The sequence below is a fragment of the Zootoca vivipara genome, chromosome 16, assembly GCF_963506605.1.
Source record: "Zootoca vivipara chromosome 16, rZooViv1.1, whole genome shotgun sequence".
NCBI classification, from domain to species: domain Eukaryota; kingdom Metazoa; phylum Chordata; class Lepidosauria; order Squamata; family Lacertidae; genus Zootoca; species Zootoca vivipara.
The window spans coordinates 1,185,547-1,207,732 of record NC_083291.1 but is presented as its reverse complement, the minus strand read 5'-3'; the positions used below and the strand labels follow the sequence as shown (position 1 = coordinate 1,207,732).

The following is a 22,186-nucleotide window of genomic DNA, read 5'->3' as shown; positions in this document are numbered from 1 at the left end:
TGACAGGGGAGAGGTGGAGAGACCTTGTGGCTCCCGAGGAAACCCTCCCTGGAAGCTAAAGAGAGCAGGTGAAGAGAGCGGAGGTGCAGAAGGGCTTTGTTGCGGCTGCTCCTCTTACCCGCCTATCAGCTGACTCGCAGGGTAGCGAAGAAGCAGCCACTTTTCCACAAATCTTCCAGCCTTTCTCCAATCCAGAGCTTCAACTCCAGATCCTTTGCTCTGGATTGGAGAGAGAGCTGGAGATCAGGAAGAAAGGGGCATTTAAAGGCTCTTTAGAGGGCGCTGCCCGCTTTGTGCAATGTAACCCGGAATGTAAGCGGGGGACACACACCTGTATATTTGTGGTGTTTTAGAGGAAAGCCTGCTCCCCTTGTTTGGCGATACCATTCCCATCGGTGCTGGCCGGGGAGGAGGGAAGCAGAAGTCCAAAATTACCCGAGGGCGCCAGGTTGGGTTTACGAGAGCCATGTGGAAACGGTTTTTTAATTCCCTGATATGCTAAGGGGGGGGCCTAATCTGCAGTGCCTAATTGCTCGGTAATTAACGTTGTACCGTGATCGCTAATGGGAGAACTCTGACACCTTGATATAATTAGTACAAGCGATGATATAATGGGAAGCAGCTCATTTCTGGAGACGGTGACTACAGTCGGCGAAGGTGCCAACTTATCACTGATGGGGGGGGGAGCCTCTTCGTTTTTCCACTCTACTTAAAACACAACTGAGCGTTGTTCCCGGCAAAAGGGATAAACCTTGAGAAACGCTTGAGCTGAAGCCATTGACGTCTTTCTAGATAAAGCCAGTCCCTGCCCACAGACGGCTCTCTTCCCTCTTGCCAATAGGCCTTGCCTGATAATAGTCACAGAAACGGCACCGCTATGGCCTGAATATCACATATTTTCTTTAGAGTTTCAAAGGAGGTAGTCAGTGGTTGCTTTGTTCTGTTTGACGGTGACCAGGAGAGAAGAGGCCACGATGGAGCAAGAACTAGCAAGTGCAAAAGTGCCTTTTTAAATAGGGACCTGGCCCAGGGAGGGGGGGTCACGCCGTTTTATTCCATCTAAAGAAAAGGTAAAGGACTCCTGGATGGTTAAGTCCTGTCCAATTTGACTATGGGGTGTGCCCCCCCCCATCTCTGCTTCAGGCCGAGGGAGCCAGTGTTTGTCCACAGACAGTTTTCCGGGTCATGTGGCCAGCATGAGAAAGCCGCTTCTGGCGAACCAGAGCAGCACACGGAAACGCTGTTTACCTTCCCGCTGCAGCGGTACCTATTTATCTACTTGCACTGGTGTGCTTTCAAACTGATAGGCTGGCAGGAGCTGGGACAGAGCAACGGGAGCTCACCCCGTCGCGGGGATTCGAACCGCCGACCTTCCGATCGGCAAGCCCAAGAGGCTCAGTGGTTTAGACTGTTACCAGATTTTTTTCCAATGAATCTGGGGACACTTTTCAACTTCAGTAGGAATGATAGGATTTTGTATGGGGACTGATTTGTAAATCCGGGGACTCTCCCTGGGAAACGGGGACATCTGGTAACCTTAGTTTAGACCCCCGCACCACTCGTGTCCCAGTATATATTCCATGTATATATACCGTAAGCCAAGACTATATAAAACCAGCAGCCTCTTACCGTACTTTGCTGCCTACAGGATAGTGAACATTTATTTTATTTCTCCACTAATGGAATTTTTGTCTTACGGCAACACCATGTCTTCATGTATTCGTATTAGGCTACTAAGATTGAACAAGGAATATCTTCTTCTGCATGCGCTTGCAGAATTGCAGATTTTTAATGTGGGACGTGTCTGGAGTGGATAATCTCAAGGCGCAGCCCAGGCCGAGTTGGGCTTGTCAGGGAAGATATATTTTGATCGCCTTGCAGCTGACTTGCTAGCTGGACTGTGAGGTGTTTTGCGGGGGGGGGGGAGATTTGGATCCTTTGCCCCCCCCCCCCCGTGCACCTTGCCCATGTGTCATTCTGTGTGCAATTTAAACATTTGAAAAGTCCCTGATCTTTAGCCTGAGAGGTGACAAAAAACACACATTGGACCAGTGGCACAAATGCGGACGTTCGACACGAACTATTCTGGAAGGTGGATTGTCCCGCCCCGAACATTTGGCAGTGGGTACAAGTAACATTTCTGACTCCTGAGCAATGCAGCCCACCTGAGTGGGGGCCCCCAGGATAAATCACAGGCTTAAACAATTTACTGCCCACTTTTGCATGTGCGGAGAGTAGAGCTCTTAAAGGTCAAAAAAGCTTCCTTGATAACATAATGCAGTGAGCTGTAACTGCATCAAATCCTGGGGGTTGTCGAGCAGCCCAGGAGAAATAATTATGCCTGGTAATGGGTAATTACAGATAATGGCTCTTTTTGGGGGTGGAAAACACACACACACACACACACACACACACACACACACACACACACACAGCCTTGTCTGGAATGAATATTGCGTAGTACATTAACTTTATGGTAAGCTACAAGTTCGGCACTGAAACAGCACAAGTTGCAAGGAGAAGTGGTATTACTTTGTTTTATTTAAAGGCAGGGCTTAGAGGTGGTGGGGAGACCGAAGTAGAACGCCGGGCTTCTGCGGCACCCCCTCCTTTCTCCCCACGCCGTTCGGAAACGCAGCCTTGATTTTGCCTCTGAAAAATGCTGGCAGCGAGGGGCTCAGCAACAAGAATTGCTCTGTCATGATAGGTCTGGTGGGAGAAACACAGATTGTTCCACCGGTTTCTGATTATGACTTTAGGGAGTTGTTTCACACCAGCCTCAATTCAAGGCTCTTGTCAACGGCAGCCGGTTGCTGGAGCCTGAAGTACAGGCAGGTCTGTTAGGGAGGGAGGGAGGGAGGATGCTTCAGGGGGGGGCGGGGGGGAGCATGCTGGGAAATGGTTGAGACAAGATCAGTTGTCTTGGTACTCTTCTCTTTTCTTTTTTTGCAACTTCACCAAACAGTCTTAGTGTTGGCAATTCTGAATTCAAAGGCTTCCATCTCTGATCGGGGATTCTGTGAATTCCCATGCAAACAGTGCCTTAACATCCAAATGTCCGGAACAGGAGACCAGCAGGATCAGACACTCAGTGCCCCTGTCCAGCTTAGCATAGAATTGTAGAATCATAGAGTTGGAAAGGGACCCCCTGGGGTCATCTAGTCCAACCCCCTGCAATGCAGGAATCTCAGCTGAAGCATCCACGATAGACAGCCATCCAGCCTCCGCTTGAAAACCTCCAAGGGAGGAGGGTCCCGGGGGGGGGGGAATCTGTTCTACTGTCGGAACAGTTATCACCCTCAGAACGTTTTTCCTGATGTTTATCCGGAATCTCCTTCCTCGTAACTTGAAGCCATGGGTTCGAGTCCTACCTTCCGGAGCAGGAGAGAACAAGCTTGCTCCATCTTCCATGGGAACGCCCTTGAGGTGTTTGAAGATGGCTGTCCTATCTCCTCCCAGCCTCCTCGTGTTTGCAATGGTGGCTAGTCGGCTAGGTGATTCAGAGACGCCACATCATTTGGTTGATTAATCTGGTTTAGGGGTTTCACACAAACAGGCTCCACGAACTCGCGTGAACTCCATGCTCCGTAGCATACACAGCCGCGATCCATGTGGGACATCAAGAAAAAACACCATTCTATCCAGAACTTAGAATCATAGAATCATAGAGTTGGAAGAGACCACAAGGGTCATCCAGTCCAACCCCCTGCCAAGCAGGAAACATCATCAAAGCATTCTTGACATATGCCTGTCAAGCCTCTGCTTAAAGACCTCCAAAGAAGGAAACTCCACCACACTCCTTGGGAGCAAATTCCACTGCCGAACAGCTCTTACTGTCAGGAAGTTCTCTTACTTGATAACCTATTTAGGGATTACTAAGGTCCCCAGCATCTCATTTGTTGCCCATGCCACAAATATTTTGACTCCGGACGATGCTTACGAGAGTATATCCTCAAATCATTGAGCTACATTTTTTTAGTTCGTTTTGGATCTTTGGCACTAATTGCAAACACCTCCCCTTCATTCCCTCAAATTCCTGTTTTGGGGTTGTTTTCTAGTCCGGCAGCTGAGTGAGAAGCGGGATGGTTCTGAATGCCAGTTCCTGGAAGCTGCTGCACTGCTTGCCTTATTTTATAGCTGACCCCAGAGCTTGACTTTCTCTAGAAATATACACTCTTCCCTGAAACAAATTATTGCTAACTGCTGTTAATATGCCAAATGGCCAAAGGCTTGTGTAGAACATGGAGGATCAATAATGAGGCATTGATCTGGAATGAAAGAGAGAGCTGATTTTCACATGTAGGAATGCAGCAGATGTTCTGCCTAAGGACGTTAAAACAGGGAGAACTGAGTCACAGTGTTAAAAACAGATTCTTCGCCCGACAGCTGAAATCTTGATTATTATTATTTTACTTTATTGATAAAATCAACAGCACCAAAGACAGGCAGCCCCAAACTCTGCCCTCCAGATGTTTTGGGACTACAGCTTCCATCATCCCTAGCTAACAGGACCAGTGGTCAGGGATGATGGGAGTTGTAGTCTCGAAACATCTGGAGGGCCAAGTTTGCCTGTGCCTGACCAAAGATCTCCCTTCTCTTTCTGTACAAATTTCATCGCTCAGAACCCCTGAATTTTAAAGCTATATATAAATACATTAAACGAACAAATGAAACTTAAAGTTTCTCTCTGATCTCAGAAGCTTTTATCTCTTTTAAGGTTTTCTCCATACCTGTGACATCTAGGAACTGGTTTGTTTTCAGATGCATTAGCCATTCAGTATATTTCTATAATGCCCAGGGTCATTATTAAACTAAAAAAATGTATAAAGCTCAATAACACGTTGAAACCAGGGCTAAAAACAATACCAAGCCAACAGCAAGAAACAGACCCCATTTTGAATCAGCAACACCAATCAATGACCCCAACACCCTGGGTGAAGAGATGAGTCTTCATGTATCGGCAGCCTAGTTGGAGGGAGTTCCACTGGCAAGGCACCACCACAGAAAAGGCCCTGTCTGAGCTCACTGGCAGGCCCTCCAAAACGGCTTCTCTTGAGGGCCTGGGATCGCAAGCATATGTATTTAACCCAAGTCCTTTGTGAAGCGACAGCTTTTAATTCCTGTTTGTTGTGTTGCAATTTATGCATTTCTGTATTTATCCCTCTATTGTCTATTTCTTTCCCAGAGAGTTCTCCAGCTTTTTTTCTGGAAAGTACGAAGATTTAGATTGCTCATAATTTATGTTGCCTTGCTGTGCACTTTTCAAGCCCTGCGCTATCCTTGAAATACTACGCCGTCCTCATGCTGCCTATAGTATCTTGATTTATGGCAAGCGAATAAGCCACAAGTTGCCTGGAGTGATTTGTTTATTGATTGCAGAAGGCCTTTAATTTCAACTGTGGCATTTTTGTTGAAATATTTAATACATTGCAGTATTGACATTTTAGGAGTTAATGCATTACTAATACAGTGCTGCAGTTTGCTTCAGAGAGGAGGCAAAAAGAAGTTGCTCCCTCCTCCACGTTTTCTCAACGGGCTTTCATCAAATTATATTCAGAGTTTGGTGATGCGATCCCTGAACATATGCAAAAAGAGATCAAACCCAAGACAGAATTACAAAGCAACAACCAGCAACCTGGGATGTGTAATATTAAAGAAATAATGATGCCTTATGAGGAACGGCTTAGGGAGCTGGGTAATATGTTTAGCCTGGAGAAGAGAAGGTTAAGGGGTGATATGATAGCCATGTTCAAATATATGAAAGGATGTCATATAGAGGAGGGAGAAAGGTTGTTTTCTGCTGCTCCAGAGAAGCGGACACGGAGCAATGGATTCAAACTTCAAGAAAGAAGATTCCACCTAAACATTAGGAAGAACTTCCTGGCAGTAAGAGCTGTTCGACAGTGGAACTTGCTGCCAAGGAGTGTGGTGGAGTCTCCTTCTTTGGAGGACTTTAAGCAGAGGCTTGACAGGCATATGTCAAGAATGCTTTGATGGTGTTTCCTGCTTGGCAGGGGGTTGGACTGGATGGCCCTTGTGGTCTCTTCCAACTCTATGATTCTATTCTATTCTATTCTAAATAGAAAATGGCATATAATCCCAACAGCTTACTGAACATGTTCATAGAATACATTTATAACTGGATCGGGAAACCTTTCTTCTCTTGAAGGCCGTGTTAGAAACTCGGGGTATATAAACTAGCCCCTTAAACCCGGGTTACAGTCGCTAAAACGGAATGCCTAGTTGCCATTTTTGGGAGCAGACGGCTCAAAAGTCGTATTTTTCCATAGGACTTTTTTGGTTCCTGAAATTCGTTCTGGTTGTGCAGATAAAATACCACGAATAGAATTCTACAGGGTGTGTTGCTCGTGTGTGAAAACAGGCAGGACCCAAGGATTCCCCAGGCATGCTCTGCCAGACAGTGGAGACATCAGGCCCCATCTTGGCAGCCAGGCATCTTCCCTTCGTCGCCCGTGGCTGATGGGCCGGTGCAAAAGGTGGCTGGCAGATTTCAAAGGCTGGTTGAAGGCCATGATCCCCTGGAGGTAATCTGTCAGGGGTCGTATTCTGGCACTTGGTGTGGCCACTCCCTTTCCCCGCCTCTCTCTCTCTTCCCACTGGGCTACTAGGGGACGGGCAAGTCCCTCTCGCCAGAGGTCTGAACGGATTGTTTTGGAGAGAGCTTTGTCTCTTTCGCTGCAAGATTTCCCCACCTGTAAGATTTACCATACGTATGATAACAAATGTTGGAAATGTAAGAAGGAGGAAGGTTCCTTTTACCACATGTGGTGGACGTGCCCACTAGTAAGAGACTTCTGGGAAAAGATTTATAATGAAATGAAAAAGGTGTTGAAAAACACATTTGTCAAAAAACCAGAAGCATTCCTAGTGGGCATAGTAGGCAAAGAGATCCCAAAGAGAAATGTTAACTTTTTTATGTATGCCACAGCAGCGGCAAGAATGTTATTAGCAAAGAACTGGAAATCCCATGTAATACCAACAATTGACGACTGGCAGATGAAGATGATGGAGTTTATGGAACTGGCTGAGATGACCGGAAGAATCCGTAACTGGGGGGAAGAAGCGACAGAAGAAGAATGGAAAGATTTTAAGATGTATTTTAAAAAAATATGCAAAAGTTATATATTAAGATCAGAATTAGGTTGAAATTAAACTGTGGAATTAAGGAATATGTTATGCGTATGATGCAAAATAAGACTATATGAGGTGATTATATTGGTATAGAAATTGCTAAAATGATGTATGCCAATGAACCACAGTGGATGGGAGCCCGAGGGGGTCCCTTTATAAAATGTGAGAGGAAAATTAGGAATAAGTATTTTTGGTTTTTATGTGTTGGATTTTTTTTGGGTTTTTTTGTTTTTTGTTTTTGTTTTAGTGTCTTTATTGTAATGTATTTCTCTGTTTGTGTCTTTCTTAGTTAAAATGCAATAAAAAATTATTATAAAAAGATTTCCCCACCTGCGTGACGCCCCTCAGCTGCATTTGCGCTGGGTAGGTTTTATGTGTGAACTGGTATTTGTAAACTTGAATCAGAACTCATATTAAGGCTGCTTGCTGTTTTTATGTGTTACATGATTCTTTAAGGTATTGGGGTTAATTTTCTTTGCCTGAACATATAAACCCAGAAGAAGTGAACCTGTCCATCCAAAGTGCTAATTTCTAGGACTGATGTGTGAGAGAGACTTCTTGTTTTCCCATAGTGCATTTCCTTGCTTGGATCAGATGGTTCCAGTCTTTGGAAATCGAGCTGGAATCAACAGGTGGCTGTAACCCATCTATATATATATAAAAGCTAACTTTCTTACTGAGAACCATTAGGGTAGAAGAATGATTTGTTGTTGTTTAGTCGTGTCCGACTCTTCGTGACCCCATGGACCAGAGCACGCCAGGCACTCCTGTCTTGCACTGCCTCCCGCAGTTTGGTCAAACTCAGGTTCGTAGCTTCGAGAACACTGTCCAACCATCTCGTCCTCTGTCGTCAGAAGAAAGATACACAATTTTAGAAAGAGGGGGCAGCAGTATTTTCCATTACATGGAAGCAAGGTATTTCACCAATGATGCTCATTGAGTGACAAGGAGCCAGCCACCGTGCCTCAGCCTGGCCCTCCCTCCCAGGGGTGTTGTGAGGATATCATCATCATTATTATAATTATTATATAATGCCTTATACCTGCAGGTCTCAGGGTGGTTCACAAGACAAAATCACAATATAAAAACAGAAAATACAGAATCAAACGAAAAACGAAAAAACCAAATAACTACCCCCACAACACATTTAAAAAGGGCATCGGATATCACATAATTGTGCCTTTTTGAGCTCTTTGTGGTGGAGGCAGGATAAGACCGCAACAATAATAAATAATACTGAGGAGTGCAGAATGATTGCCAGTGACCATGTTTCTATTGTGTGGGAAGACCTTCCTTCCTTCCTTCTCCTTCCTTCCTTCCTTCCTTCCTTCCTTCCTTCCTTCCTTCCTTCCTTCCTTCTCTTTCCTTCCTCCCTTCCCTCCTTCCTTCCTTCCTTCCTTCCTTCCTTCCTTCCTTCCTTCCTTCTCTTTCTTTCCTTCCTTCCTTCCTTCCTTCCTTCCTTCCTTCCTTCCTTCCTTCCTTCCTTCCTTCCTTCCTTCCTTCCTTCCTTCTCTTTCCTCCCTTCTCTTTCCTTCCTTCCTTCCTTCTCTTTCCTTCCTTCCTTCCTTCCTTCCTTCCTTCCTTCCTTCCTTCCTCTGAAGTGGCACAGAGCAGGCTCGTTGGGTCGCATCCCTCTGGTTCTGGCCTGTCTTTTGTGCCGACCTTCCCTGCTAAGCCTTTCGCTCTGCAAATCTGAAATGTGCTTAAGAGTTCAGAAGTGGTTTTTTGCCTGCTGCTTCCTAACCGCTCTCTTTCCCTCTTTCCCTCCCCCCGTTCTTTGCAGAGGGACGGATGCTGATCCAGGACCTTCCTTCCCTAGCCAGCAGAGGTCACCTGGAGAGCGCCTCCGACTTAGTGGTGGATTCCACCTACTACAGCAGCTTCTACCAGCCCTCCCTGTATCCTTACTACAACAACCTCTACAACTACTCCCAGTACCAGATGGCTGTGGCCAGCGAAAGCACCCCTGGAGATATGGGGGGCCCACTGGTGGGGTCCCCTGTCAAAAACAGCCTGCGGAGCCTCCCAGCTACCTATATGTCAAGCCAGTCAGGAAACCAGTGGCAGGTAAACCCAACGGCCTGGTTTGGAGAGCGCCAAGGTTGCTTTCTTAAGTTCTTTTGGGAGTCAGTAACCAAGGGGGGTGGAGTTGCGGTGCATGATATGGGAAGCAGAGTGGACCCCTTACACAAAGCACCTCGCTTCCTGAGATAGCCGGGAAGTTATTCCACCATGAGGACCAGTGAGATTCCTCCAGTGAGATTCAGGATGGAGTGGGGATTCAGGATCTCCCAGGTCCTGGTCTTAAGCACTGCACCACCCTAGCTTCTTAGAGGACTTCTGCTGTGAGCCAGCTCTATAAAGTAGAGCAAATAAATATGGGAAAAGCAAAATGACACCTGGAGAAAGATCTGAACTATTACCCTTGAAGCTTGGTTTTTTTTTATTCTGGATTGTTTTAGTTGAGGTTTTGATGTGCTGCAAACCACTTTGATGCTTTTTCTTTAAAATACAAAGCAGTGTAGAAATGAAATAATAATAATAAATATAGTAAGGGACCCCTGGACGGTTAAGTCCACTCAAAGGCGACTCTGGGGTTGCGGCACTCATCTCTCTTTCTGGCTGAGGGAGCCAGCATTTGTCCACAGACAGTTTTCCGAGTCATGTGGCCAGCAGGACTAAACTGCTTCTGGCACAACAGGACACCGTGGCGCAGCATGCCAGAGCGCACGGAAACGCTTATTTTAGAGATGCAAGTGTTAAATGCACAATAACCCTGTTTTCTCCAGCGGCCGATCCTAAAGCAAAGCCTAGGCTGCCATCCTGTGCCCACCTGCCTTGGGAGCAAAGAGAGACTTGTGTGGAAGTTCACCCAGTTCTGCAGTCAGGAATCCTTTAAGTAACCTTTTAAAAAGCTCACCCAAATAAGAATTCTGGATCCTTCTGCTGAAAATTCATCCTTGAGGTTCAACTGTCAGGTCTCCCCTGCAGATGACCTTTGTTATTGTAGAAGCTTTAATAAGTTTCTCTTCTAGCCAAGGACAGTGGGCAATAAAAAGGGAGTCCAAAAGGTTCTGACATTAAACCTTGAATTACTAGCTGGCTATGAATTAAGACTCCGAAGCTTTATATTTAAAATGTAACATGATAAATATATATATCTAAAACATCATGTTCCCTTTTGGGTAGCTCTATTTCAATTTCCTTCCTGCAGCAGTGATTAGGGAGAAAATGCAAAAGAACTGCCACGGAAAGCGAAAATGGAAAATTAATTGGCTGTACCGAGAGATATATTACATTGTTAATTACAAGAGGTGTTGAGCTTGTTGACCTAAACAACTTGTGTGTGAAGGATTTAAAAGAAACAAAACACGACCGGCATCCTTTTAAGCGCTTTGGAGTGTGGTCTCTGAAAGTAGTTGCCTCCCCAGCGAAGGAAATGTTGCCCTCCTCACCTCTGCCCTCATTAGAGTCCTCCGAGGGGAGTCTCCAAAAATGTCTCCACCCTCTGTCCACCAGGAGGGCTGTAATTGATGGAAAGGGACATTTGCCTGACCAAAGGGGCCATCTCCATTTCTCGGAGCTACTGTGGAGACCTCTTTACCAGATTTGTGGAAATCTAGATGGTGACTTATGGGACGTGGGTGGCACTGTGGTCTAAACCACAGAGCCTAGGTCTTGCCGATCAGAAGATTGGCAGTTCCGTTGCTCATTCCCAGCTCCTGCCAACCTGTTAGTTTGAAAGCACGTCAAAATGCAAGTAGAAAAATAGGTACCGCTCCGGCGGGAAGGTAAACGGCGTTTCCATGCCCTGCTCTGGTTTCGCCAGAAGTGGCTTAGTCATGCTGGCCACATGACCTGGAAAAACTGTCTGCGGACAAACGTCGGCTCCCTCGACCTAGAATCATAGAGTTGGAAGAGACCGCAAGGGCCATCCAGTCCAGCCCCCTGCCAAGCAGGAAACACCATCAAAGCATTCTTGACAGATGCCTGTCAAGCCTCTGCTTAAAGACCTCCAAAGAAGGAGACTCCACCACACTCCTTGGCAGCAAATTCCACTGCCTATAGATTCCACTGACCTATAGAGCGAGATGTGCGTCACAACCCCAGAGACGTTCACACCTGGACCTAATGGTCAGGGGTCCCTTTACCTTTAGACGGTGACTTATTTCCAGAGGGTAAAGGTAAAGGGACCCCTGACCATTAGGTCCAGTCGCAGACGACTCTGGGGTTGTGGCGCTCATCTCGCTTTACTGGCTGAGGGAATGCAAGTTATAACCGATCCATTGTAAGGTCTACCCACGGGTCTTCAGAACGTAGATTTCCAGGGGAGCAATGAGTAATTTTTTAAAAAGGGGGTGGGCAGTAGGCAGGAAAGTTTGGGAAGCTCTGACGTAAAGCAAATTGCAGGTGAAACTCGGAAAATTAGAATACCATCGAAAAGTGCATTTATTTCAGTAACGCAACTTAAAAGGTGAAACCAATCTATGAGATAGATGCATGACATGCAAGGCAAGATATGTCAAGCCTTTATTGGTTGTCATTGTCATTCTTTGTCGTTAGGCGGGTCAATTATAAATGGATTGTAATTAATGAAATGTAATAGCGATGTTTATTTTTGTATTTGTTTTATTACTGTGGAATTTCCAAAAGAAAGCATTTGTAAAAATTAAAAGAAAAAGAAAAAAATAATAAGTTGCATTACTGAAATAAATGCACCTTTCGACGATATTCTAATCTTCACCTGTAAGTAAGAGAAACAGGTGGGCTCCGTGTCTTATTATGAATATGCAGGTGGCTCCCTCTGGCACCAGCAAGAAGTCCGGATCCTTGGCTTCCCATTTTGTGTGAGCTGGGAATTGCCGTTTCGCCCCAACCAAACCACAGTCTGAAGCCGAGACGCAGTTTCACTGTCCCTGGTCGTTTGAGTAGAACCATCCGCGAACCCTGGTTTGGACACCATGCAAAGCCAAGGATCGTGGTTTGCTGCTCTTTCCGAGGGGAGGAGCAAAGCGGGAAGGAGCTGCTCACCCAGGGTCAGCCGCTAACCGTGGTTCCCTGCAAATATACGAACCTGGCCCATGTTGTCCTGAAAGGGCTTGCACCTAATTTTTATTTTCATGAAGTGTGCGTTGGTGTGAATAAAGTGGACAACAGAGAGTGCTTGAAGGCTAATTCGTTGTTTGAATGTGAAACAGATTTTGCTTTTTAACCACCCTTGACCAGTCTAGGAAAAAAAGGCTGTCCAAATTTAAGAAATGAAGCTATTGCAGGATTCTGTCACGAATCTAAAAATGCTCCAGGTTTGCCATGCCAACAGCGTATCCTACAATGTATTTATAAGCTATAGCCTTCACAATACAGATTTATGCTAAAAGTAACCTAATGTTTCTGACAGCTCAAGTGTGACATGAATATAATCCATATTTCTTGGGGAAGCTAATCTAGGCTGTTTATTTTCCAATAGTGCTGATAGGGCCATATCTCTTGATGTCACGGCAGTTGAGATTCTGATGGTAACATATTGTTTGTGGGTCAATGCTTTTGTCTTAAACAGTAGGTTGGAACAGAATAGCAAAGGTTAATTAAGTTTGTCTATCACGGGGGGACAGATATAGATGGCGCTTGTGTTTCCCACCCTGGAACTCAAGGGAGACAGACGGTGGGGGTCACCATTTATTTATTTCTCCCCTCACAACGGAAAGGTCCGCTGGTAGGTCTCAGAATTAAAATTTGGTGGCTCCACGCAGTTCTTAGCAGTAATAATTTAACATGGTAACACAGGAAATTCCGACTTTTGAAGCTCTGAGTGACCCATGGTTTCATGGACTCTGGTGGCCCTATTTTATTTTTTATTTTATTTTATTATTTTATTTTATTTTATTTAGAATCATAGAATCATAGAGTTGGAAGAGACCACAAGGGCCATCCAGTCCAACCCCATGCCAAGCAGGAAACGCCATCAAAGCATTCTTGACATATGCCTGTCAAGCCTCTGCTTAAAGACCTCCAAAGAAGGAGACTCCACCACACTCCTTGGCAGCAAATTCCATTGTCGAACAGCTCTTACTGTCAGGAAGTTCTTCCTAATGTTTAGGTGGAATCTTCTTTCTTGTATTTTATTTTATTTCTTTTATTTCTTTTCCTTGGCCAGCCTTGCTGGGGGTGGCTGCTCCATATCCTTGTCCAAGCACACACATCATAGAATTTTAGAATTGTAGAGTTGGAAGGTACCCCTAGCGATCATCTAGTCCAACCCTCCTTCAACGCAGGAATAGGCAGGGATGGAACCTGCAACCTTGTCAATCCAATGACTGGGAGAGGGGACTCTTTGCATATCTCATTGGGGTCCTGGACTACTAGGTGGACAGGTTGAAACTTCTCTGTCCACCTCCACATTGTGTCTCCATAATTTTCTAGTTTTGACCAAATCAGTGAAGTCTTGCGGGAGGGAGCGGGATTTGTGTAGAGGGGTCTGTCGGCCCTGCAGTCTGGGGGTTAGCTACCCCAAGTTAACCTATGAGAAAAGCCACTGATTTGGGATGTGGCCACGCATCGATTGCGCCTGGCCGTGATAATCCTGCGGACTCAGTTAATGAGTTTCCAGGCACAGCAAAGGAGATTCCAGCCTTGCAACCTGCCCAACTATGCTTTCAACAGAACATTAATAATATAAATAAAAAGGAGATAAGATATCAAACATTAAAAACTTCCCTAAACAGGGCTGCCTTCAGATGTCTTCTAAAAGTCAGATAGTTGCTTATTTCCTTGACATCTGATGGAAGGGCGTTCCACAGGGAGGGTGCCACCACCAAGAAGGGCCTCTGCTTGGTTTCCTGTAACCTTACTTCTCGCAGGGAGGGAACCGCCAGAAGGCCCTTGGAGCTGGACCTCAGTGTCCGGGCAGAATGATGGGGGTGGAGACGCTCCTTCGGGTATACTGGACCGAGGCCGTTTAGGGCTTTAAAGGTCAGCACCAACACTTTGAGTTGTGCTCGGAAACGTACTGGGAGACAATGTAGGTCTTTCAGGACCTGTGTTATATGGTCCCGGCTCTCAGTCCCAGTCTAGCTGCCACATTCTGGATTAGTTGTATTCTGGATTAGTTGTAGTTTCCGGGTCACCTTCAAAGGTAGCCCCACGTAGAGCGCATTGCATAGCAGTAGTCCAAGCGGGAGATAACCAGAGCATGCACCACTCTTGCGAGACAGTCTGCGGGCAGGTAGGGTCTCAGCCTGCGTACCAGATGGAGCTGGTAGACAGCTGCCCTGGACACAGAACTGACCTAGAATCATAGAATCGTAGAGTTGGAAGAGACCACAAGGGCCATCCAGTCCAACCCCCTGCTGAGCAGGAAACACCATCAAAGCATTATTGACATATGCCTGTCAAGTCTCTGCTTAAAGACCTCCAAAGAAGGAGACTCCACCACACTCCTTGGCAGCAAATTCCACTGCCGAACAGCTCTTACTGTCAGGAAGTTCTTCCTAATGTTTAGGTGGAATCTTCTTTCTTGTAGTTTGAATCCATTGCTCCGTGTCCGCTTCTCTGGAGCAGCAGAAAACAACCTTTCTCCCTCCTCTATATGACATCCTTTGATATATTTGAACATGGCAATCATATCACCCCTTAACCTTCTCTTCTCCAGGCTAAACATACCCAGCTCCCTAAGCCGTTCCTCATAAGGCATCGTTTCCAGGCCTTTGACCATTTTGGTTGCCCTCTTCTGGACATGTTCCAGTTTGTCAGTATCCTTCTTGAACTGTGCCCAGAACTGGACACAGTACTCCAGGTGAGGTCTGACCAGAGCAGAATACAGTGGTACTATTACTTCCCTTGATCTAGATCAGGGGCCCCAGACTACGGCCCCCGGGCCGGATGCGGCCCAATTGGCCTCCCAATCCGGCCCACGACGCCCCCCGCTGCCGCCGCCCGCTCTTACACCGCGCTGCGTGGTGGCGCGCTTCCAGATCTGAAAAAAAATATGGGCCTCTCCCGACCCAGAAGAGGTCATTTCTGGTGCACTTCTGGGTCGGGGGAGGTGCACTTCCGGGTCGGGGGAGGCCATACGCATGCGCACAAACAATTTTTGGTGATTTTTCCGACCTGGGAGCGCGCCACCGCGCCAGTAAATGGGTGTGCGCATGCTCACTGGCGCACACTCCCCCACCCTCCGGCCCACTGTGCGCGCACTCTCCGGCCCGAAGGCGGGTAAGTCTGGGGACCCCTGATCTAGATGCTATACTCCTATTGATGCAGCCCAGAATTGCATTGGCTTTTTGAGCTGCTGCATCACACTGCTGACTCATGTCAAGTTTGTGGTCTACCAAGACTCCTAGATCCTTTTCACATGTACTGCTCTCAAGCCAGGTGTCACCCATCCTGTATTCGTGCCTTTCATTTTTTTTGCCCAAGTGTAGTACTTTACATTTCTCCTGCGCCTCCATGGACAGCTGTGAGCCCAAAATGACTCCCAGGCTGCGCACCTGGTCCTTCAGGGGCACAGTTGCCCCATTTAGGACCAGGGAGTCGTGAACAACAGATGCACTTCCTTTGAGAGGCAAAGAACATGTGGCAAGACTAAGGCACATGTGTTATAATGCCCCTGAGGGCGCGCAACAAGTCCAGCTTTCCACTGGTCTCAGGTCCATCCTGGCTGTGGAACATGAAGCTAGAAGAGGCGCATAAGTAGGGACATTGGGAAGATTTGCATCAGCGCCCAGTTTCTCATTCTGATAAGAGCCACAGTTACTCATTCCCTGCTCAGATCTTTTTGCCCTCTTCCCTCGCCACCAGAATCAATGGTGTAATTTTGACACACACACACCCTTGGTGACACACGCGGGCAAGGATGCCCAGTGTGTTTTGGAGCTAAAAGACGCGACTCCCGTCATCTTCATTGGGCAAATGATCTTCCAGGTCCCCTTTGTAATGCAGTGCTGAGGTCAAGCATTTTTATGTCTCGCCGGTTCTTTACTGTTACTATAAAACAGGGTAGCTAAGCTCTATAAAAAGGAAACCTTGTGGCTCAGATTTACTGTGGTATATATTCTAAACAGTTTAATAAAACAAAGCCTAAAGCTTTCTAGATTTTCTCCAGTGGTTAATCCAGCGCATATTGTTTGCAGAGCCTAGCCTCCGTCTGTCGGTCGTACCGTGGTTCACAGACCTGGTGCGGGTAATAAGATTATAAAACATGTCTCTTGCTAGCCAGCGACCACATACTAATAATAATAGTTGTAATAATTCATTGGGTCCTGGGATTTTAGGTGGGTGTTTTTTTAAGGAATGGGTGAGATGAGAGGAAAACAAGAAGGCTTGAATGGAAACAGGTCATTGCCCACATCCTCTGGGGAAAGAAAACAAACCAGACCTCCTTTCAGCCCCAGTGGCTAGTGGGGGCCATTTAATAGATGCTAAAATTATATTGTCCTTGTCCAGTGATTATTTTTAGGGGATGCATGGTGGGGGGAAAGTAAAGAGAGATCATGGGATGGAGAGCAGGCTTGAAAAACCAACCTGTGCAGAGAGTGGTTGTGTAATGTGGAAGCATCACAACAGAGGACAGGCTGTGTACATACATGGAGGAGGGAGGGATGAGCTTAAAAGGCTTGGCACTCTCATTTCTTGCCTTCACAGAGCTCAGGGGGTTCTGGTTGTTCTTCAGCTGCTGTCCTTATTCTTTGCTTTTCCATTTGTGTGGACTCTGCACATCCAGCTGCAGACATCAAAGAGACTCTGGCATGGCAGGCCCAGCAGCTCAACCCAAAGGCCTCCGTTTGCTTCCAACCTTTTTTGCCCACCAGTGTGGGGTGTGATCCATGAGAGGCAGTCAAGTACAACATTCCTTGTAATGCTAGAGAAGACGCGCGAGGGAATTTTTTGGCCCAGCCTCTTCCTCCTGGCTGGAGCATCCTTACTTTTGCATGTGATTAGGAGGTGGGCGTGACCTCACCTGTCCAGGTAACAAAAGGACGAGTCATGCAGCACACCTCCCTCTTTTTTTGACCTTCCTTCTTCGTTTGACCAGCTAGGACTGCTCTGTTAAGTTCTCAGCTAGCAGAAGCACTGGGATCATTCCCCCATATGGGGTAGATCCACGTGTACATACAGTGGTACCTCGGTTTATGAACACAATTGGTTCCGGAAGTCTGTTCATAAACTGAAGCGTTCATAAACTGAAGCGAACTTTCCCATTGAAAGTAATGGAAAGTGGATTAATCCGTTCCAGACAGATCCGGGGAGTACTTAAACTGAAGCGTTCATAAACTGAAACATGGGTGTAATTGGTTCCGGAAGTCTGTTCATAAACTGAAGCGTTCATAAACTGAAGCGAACTTTCCCATTAAAAGTAATGGAAAGTGAATTAATCCGTTCCAGATGGGTCCACGGCGTTCATAAACCGAAAATTCATAAACCGAGGTGTTCATAAACAGAGGTTCCACTGTATTTATAACTAAGTCTGCCTTCAGGAATCCAACTGTGAACTGATGTGAGTCACCTTCTTTCATTGACTTTGAAAAAGATTGTGGTGTCTTTATTCTTTTACAAGGGATTCAAGGGAACTTGCCAGGAACGTAGAATTCAATCTGAGACAGACTGAATTGTATAATAGTGAGAGGCTTACACGAGCCTGCAACCAGCTGTCTGCCATGCAATTAAAAAGGAGAATGTAACTCTAAGTAAATGAACTTGCTAGCACAAGTTAGGAAGGATATTAATAAACAATATCTCCTCTCCTGCCACCCTGAACATTCCCACAACCAGAAGCTCTTTGTGGTGCTGTGACAACCAACCTGCCTTCTTGCCCCTTGGCCTGAACAGAATACCTTGATGTACACATCCCCCTTTCTTTTTGCCCCACGAGTAGTTCTGGTCAAGCAAGCATTGCACATTTCAGAATCGCTGCTACCAAAGCTTGCAAAACCTTTGAGTAGTAATAATGCTGTCATTTGACCACAGTAAACAGGGAAACGTAATCAGTGCTTAGAATCAACTGCTTCATTTTTAACCAAGTTTTCTGCGTTAGTTAAAAAAATCTCTCCACTTCAAAGTAGTTCCCGTAAATGCTAAGTGAATGGAACATGAATTTAGTTCATTTTGGGGTAGAAGTTAAAACAATTTCTGGTTCATCTCTCCATGTGTTTCTTAAGCTTCCGAATCTTTGGGCCTCTAAGCCTAAAGATCATAATGGTTGGGGGAAACAAAGTGAAACAATTCACATTCTTCTGTGTGTATGTTTTGATTTTTTTTTCTTAGTCTTCTTAAGTATGTTTCATAAAGCAGCTTGTAACAATTCTGAATGCTGGAAATAAATTATCAAGGATCATTTGGGTCAGGCATAGGGAAACTCGGCCCTCCAGGTGTTTTGGGACTACAACTCCCAGGATCCCTAGCTAACAGGACCAGTGGTCAGGGAATGATGGGGGTTGTAGTCCCAAAACATCTGGAGTTTGCCTATACCTGATATGGATGAACTTCAATTGAACCGTGAACTGAAGGTGAATCAAACTGGTTCATTCCATAGAGGGACGACCGTGAACTGGAATTAGTTCCCTTTTGGGACATCTTGAACTAGAACTAGTTCCTTTCCAAGCTCTGGGGAAAACAGCATCTCCTTCTAGCTTGAAAACCCTTTCAGAAAATTAGAACACCGACCCTGCCGATGCCTTTTTGCAGGGAGCAAATGGAGTTTTCCAGGCACAAGGGATTCTCAGGCTGACAGTTTCAATTACAAATTCAGTGCAAGAAAAATACAGTGTTCTGCCTGGTGGTCAAAAAAATTATGTTGGGGGGGGCATTAAAAGGAACTCCATTTTTGTTCTCCTGCTTCTGATCGGCTTAACAGGCATATTTTCTTCTTGTTTTTCTCTAACCAGGTGAAAAGTCCAGAAAACCGCCATGGTGTGAGTTCCCAGTACAGAATGCATTCTTACTATCCTTCCGGCTCCTACTTGGGCCAGAGCGTTGGGGCTCCTGCCTGTGTCCCCCAGATTTTCACCTTTGAGGAGAGCCCCTCTTTCTCTGAAACGAAAGCAAATGGTAAGCAGATTTAATAATCCACCAGATCTAATGGGGGGGGGGTTTGTGGTCCAACAATCAGGGCATCCCCTAGGCTGCCGTGGTATTTCCCCTTCCTACTGTACTAACCTGTTAAATTCCTCTTCTAATCGGGTATTTTTTAAAAACAAGAAGGGGTGGTGGCTTTTAAAAGTACATTTATGCCTCCCCAAATGTGGCCTTGATTCTAAGCGGAGGAGAAGTGTGTTGTGCATGTTCGTAAACTGCAGAAAATGCCCTGTTTTCAATCATTATTGACCACTGGTTCAAACGATATTCCACATACTGATATTGTTCCCTAAGTTCACTCATCAATCAGCTGCGGACAAGCCGGGAGCTGTAATTTACTGAGCTCCAGCAGTTTTCCCAAGCTCTGACGGAGTGCTATTCCATAGCTGGGGGACCGGCCGACATGAGAAGCTCAGGTACAATTATGAAGGGTGTGAATAAAAAGACGTGGCACACTTTTTTGATGGTCCTCCTAATAGCCCTTCCTCTTTGCCAACCCATGGATCATTTCAAACAAACGCTGCGCATTTTCAGTCCGGAGCCAGACAAATCTCTTTGGTGCCGCAGGTGCGTAGTCTGCGCCCTAAAACAACGCAACGCAATGCGAAGCTCCCTTTCAGGTGGAAGAGTGTGGACCGTGGAACCCCGTACAAACCTTTAACTAAAAGGAAAGAATTTGAAATACTCACCACCTCTCTCCCCCGAGCCCTCAAACTGTCACAACGCCTCTTGCTTGTCTGCAAGGAGGATGAGAAGTAATTTAGCATGTGCAGAAACTAGCCTCTGTCTCGGCCAACCATAGGAATGTGGGCAACCCTCGAAGTAAAAAATGCTCCCCACTCTTGAGACAGGGCTATGGGACATAGGGAGTCGCTTTATTCCGAGTCGGACCATTGGTCCATGCAGCGCAGTGTCGTCTGCTCTGACTGGCAGCTGCCTTCCAGGGACATTCCTGGCACCACCACTTTGCACATATGAAGCAAATTGCTCTGCACCAGATCTCAGAATAATAATAATAATATGATAATCATTTGTTTCTCCAGCCACTTGGGGTGACTCCCAATAGAATATTAAAAACACGATAAAATATCAAACATCAAAAACTTCCCTAAACGGGGCTGCCTTCAGATGTTTTCTAAAAGTCGCATAGTTTGTTATCTCTTGACATTGGTGGAGGGTGTTCCACAGGGTGGGCGCCACCACCGAGAAGGCCCTCTGCCTGGTTCCCTGTATCCTCACTTCTTGCAGGGAGGGAACACCCAGAAGGCTCTCAAAGCAGAACCTCCATGTCCGGGAGGGACTATGGGGGTGGAGACACTCCCAAAAAGTGAACTTGCCTAGCTAACTTGACTCCAGCGGGTGAAGAATTCGATCTGATCCTTGGGTGCATTGATATGAACACCACCATGATTAATTATTTTGCTGCGGAAATAAGAGTTAAGTTGCACCTGGAGGCAGCTCAGGAGCAAGGAGCACCTCCGCTGTTCCTCATCTATGTTTGGGGAAATTCCTGAAGAGGACTTTATCCGTCACTTTCGGTTTTCTTTTGCTGATGGCCAAACCTGTCCTTGGGAGGGGCAATAGGAAATGCCTCTCGGTGGTTCCAATTGCACCCTTTGTTTTATTCTTTTGCTTCTCTTGATATCTCTCTCTCTCTCTCTCTAGTAAAACATTTGCCCTGACCCCTTAGATGTGTTTGTCGGAACAACATGGGGCAGAAATGCTGACCCACAAACTGGAAAAGCAGTCGGTGTTGCAGCAAAACTACTTCTGAGCCCCAGCTATTCCTCAAGTGTTGCGGCCACGGTGGTTATTAGGCAGCAAGATTTCTTATCTGACAGAGGGAGACGAGAGGGAGGCATGTCCTTTAAACCACAGCTAATAACCAAAGTGTGCGGCGTTTTCTTCATAATTCACAAAGTCTGTTACTTGCCTCCGAATCCTGAGGTGTAACTTTCGTTTTATGGTGGCTTCGCCAGTTCATATATTAGCACTGTTAGACCTACCATTTCATTAATGTTGTTCTGCGGAGTTAACTGCCTGTTTATGCTCTCTCTGTGTGTGTTTGCGCTGATAGGGAGGAGATAGGATAGGGAGGAGATATAAGCCTGATTTATATTTTTCTTTTGTGAATAGCGGGAAGTTTGTGAGAAGCTTCAGACTTTCTTTTTTCCACGCAAGGTTATATACTGTGCTATTATTATATCTTGCAGCTTCCAAGGAAACGATGCTTTCTAATTACAGAACGATGGTGGCTCAGTCCAGAGTGGGGGATCTGGTTGTCCCATAGCCATGTGAAAAGGCTCTAGGAGTCTTGGTAGACCACAAATTTGACATGAGTCAACAGTGTGATGCAGCAGCTAAAAAAGCCAATGCAGTTCTGGGCTGCATAAATAGGAGTATAGCATCTAGATCAAGGGAAGTAATAGTTCCACCGTATTCTGCTCTGGTCAGACCTCACCTGGAGTACTGTGTAAAGTTCTGGGCACCACAGTTCAAGAAGGTTACTGACAAGCTGGAACGTGTCCAGAAGAGGGCAAGCAAAATGGTCAAGGGCCTGGAAACGATACCTTATGAGGAACGGCTTAGGGAGCTGGGTATGTTTAGCCTGGAGAAGAGAAGGTTAAGGGGTGATATGATAGCCATGTTCAAATATATGAAAGGATGTCATATAGAGGAGGGAGAAAGGTTGTTTTCTGCTGCTCCAGAGAAGCGGACACGGAGCAATGGATTCAAACTTCAAGAAAGAAGATTCCACCTAAACATTAGGAAGAACTTCCTGACAGTAAGAGCTGTTCAACAGTGGAATTTGCTGCCAAGGAGTGTGGTGGAGTCTCCTTCTTTGGAGGACTTTAAGCACAGGCTTGACAGGCATCTGTTTCCTGCTTGGCAGGGGGTTGGACTGGATGGCCCTTGTGGTCTCTTCCAACTCTATGATTCTATGCTAGCGGTCTTTCCACCCACA

General features: G+C 46.1%; 1 protein-coding gene across 1 annotated transcript in view; it reads left to right on the top strand.

Annotated features, from left to right (window-relative positions):
* DMRT1 (doublesex and mab-3 related transcription factor 1) overlaps positions 1–22,186 on the top strand; it is a 52,619-nt gene that overhangs the window by 10,689 nt on the left and 19,744 nt on the right. The window contains exons 3-4 of the mRNA XM_035097477.2: positions 8,938–9,219; positions 19,032–19,194. Of these exons, the coding sequence (XP_034953368.1) occupies positions 8,938–9,219; positions 19,032–19,194 (445 nt within the window). The remainder of the gene's footprint in view (positions 1–8,937; positions 9,220–19,031; positions 19,195–22,186) is intronic.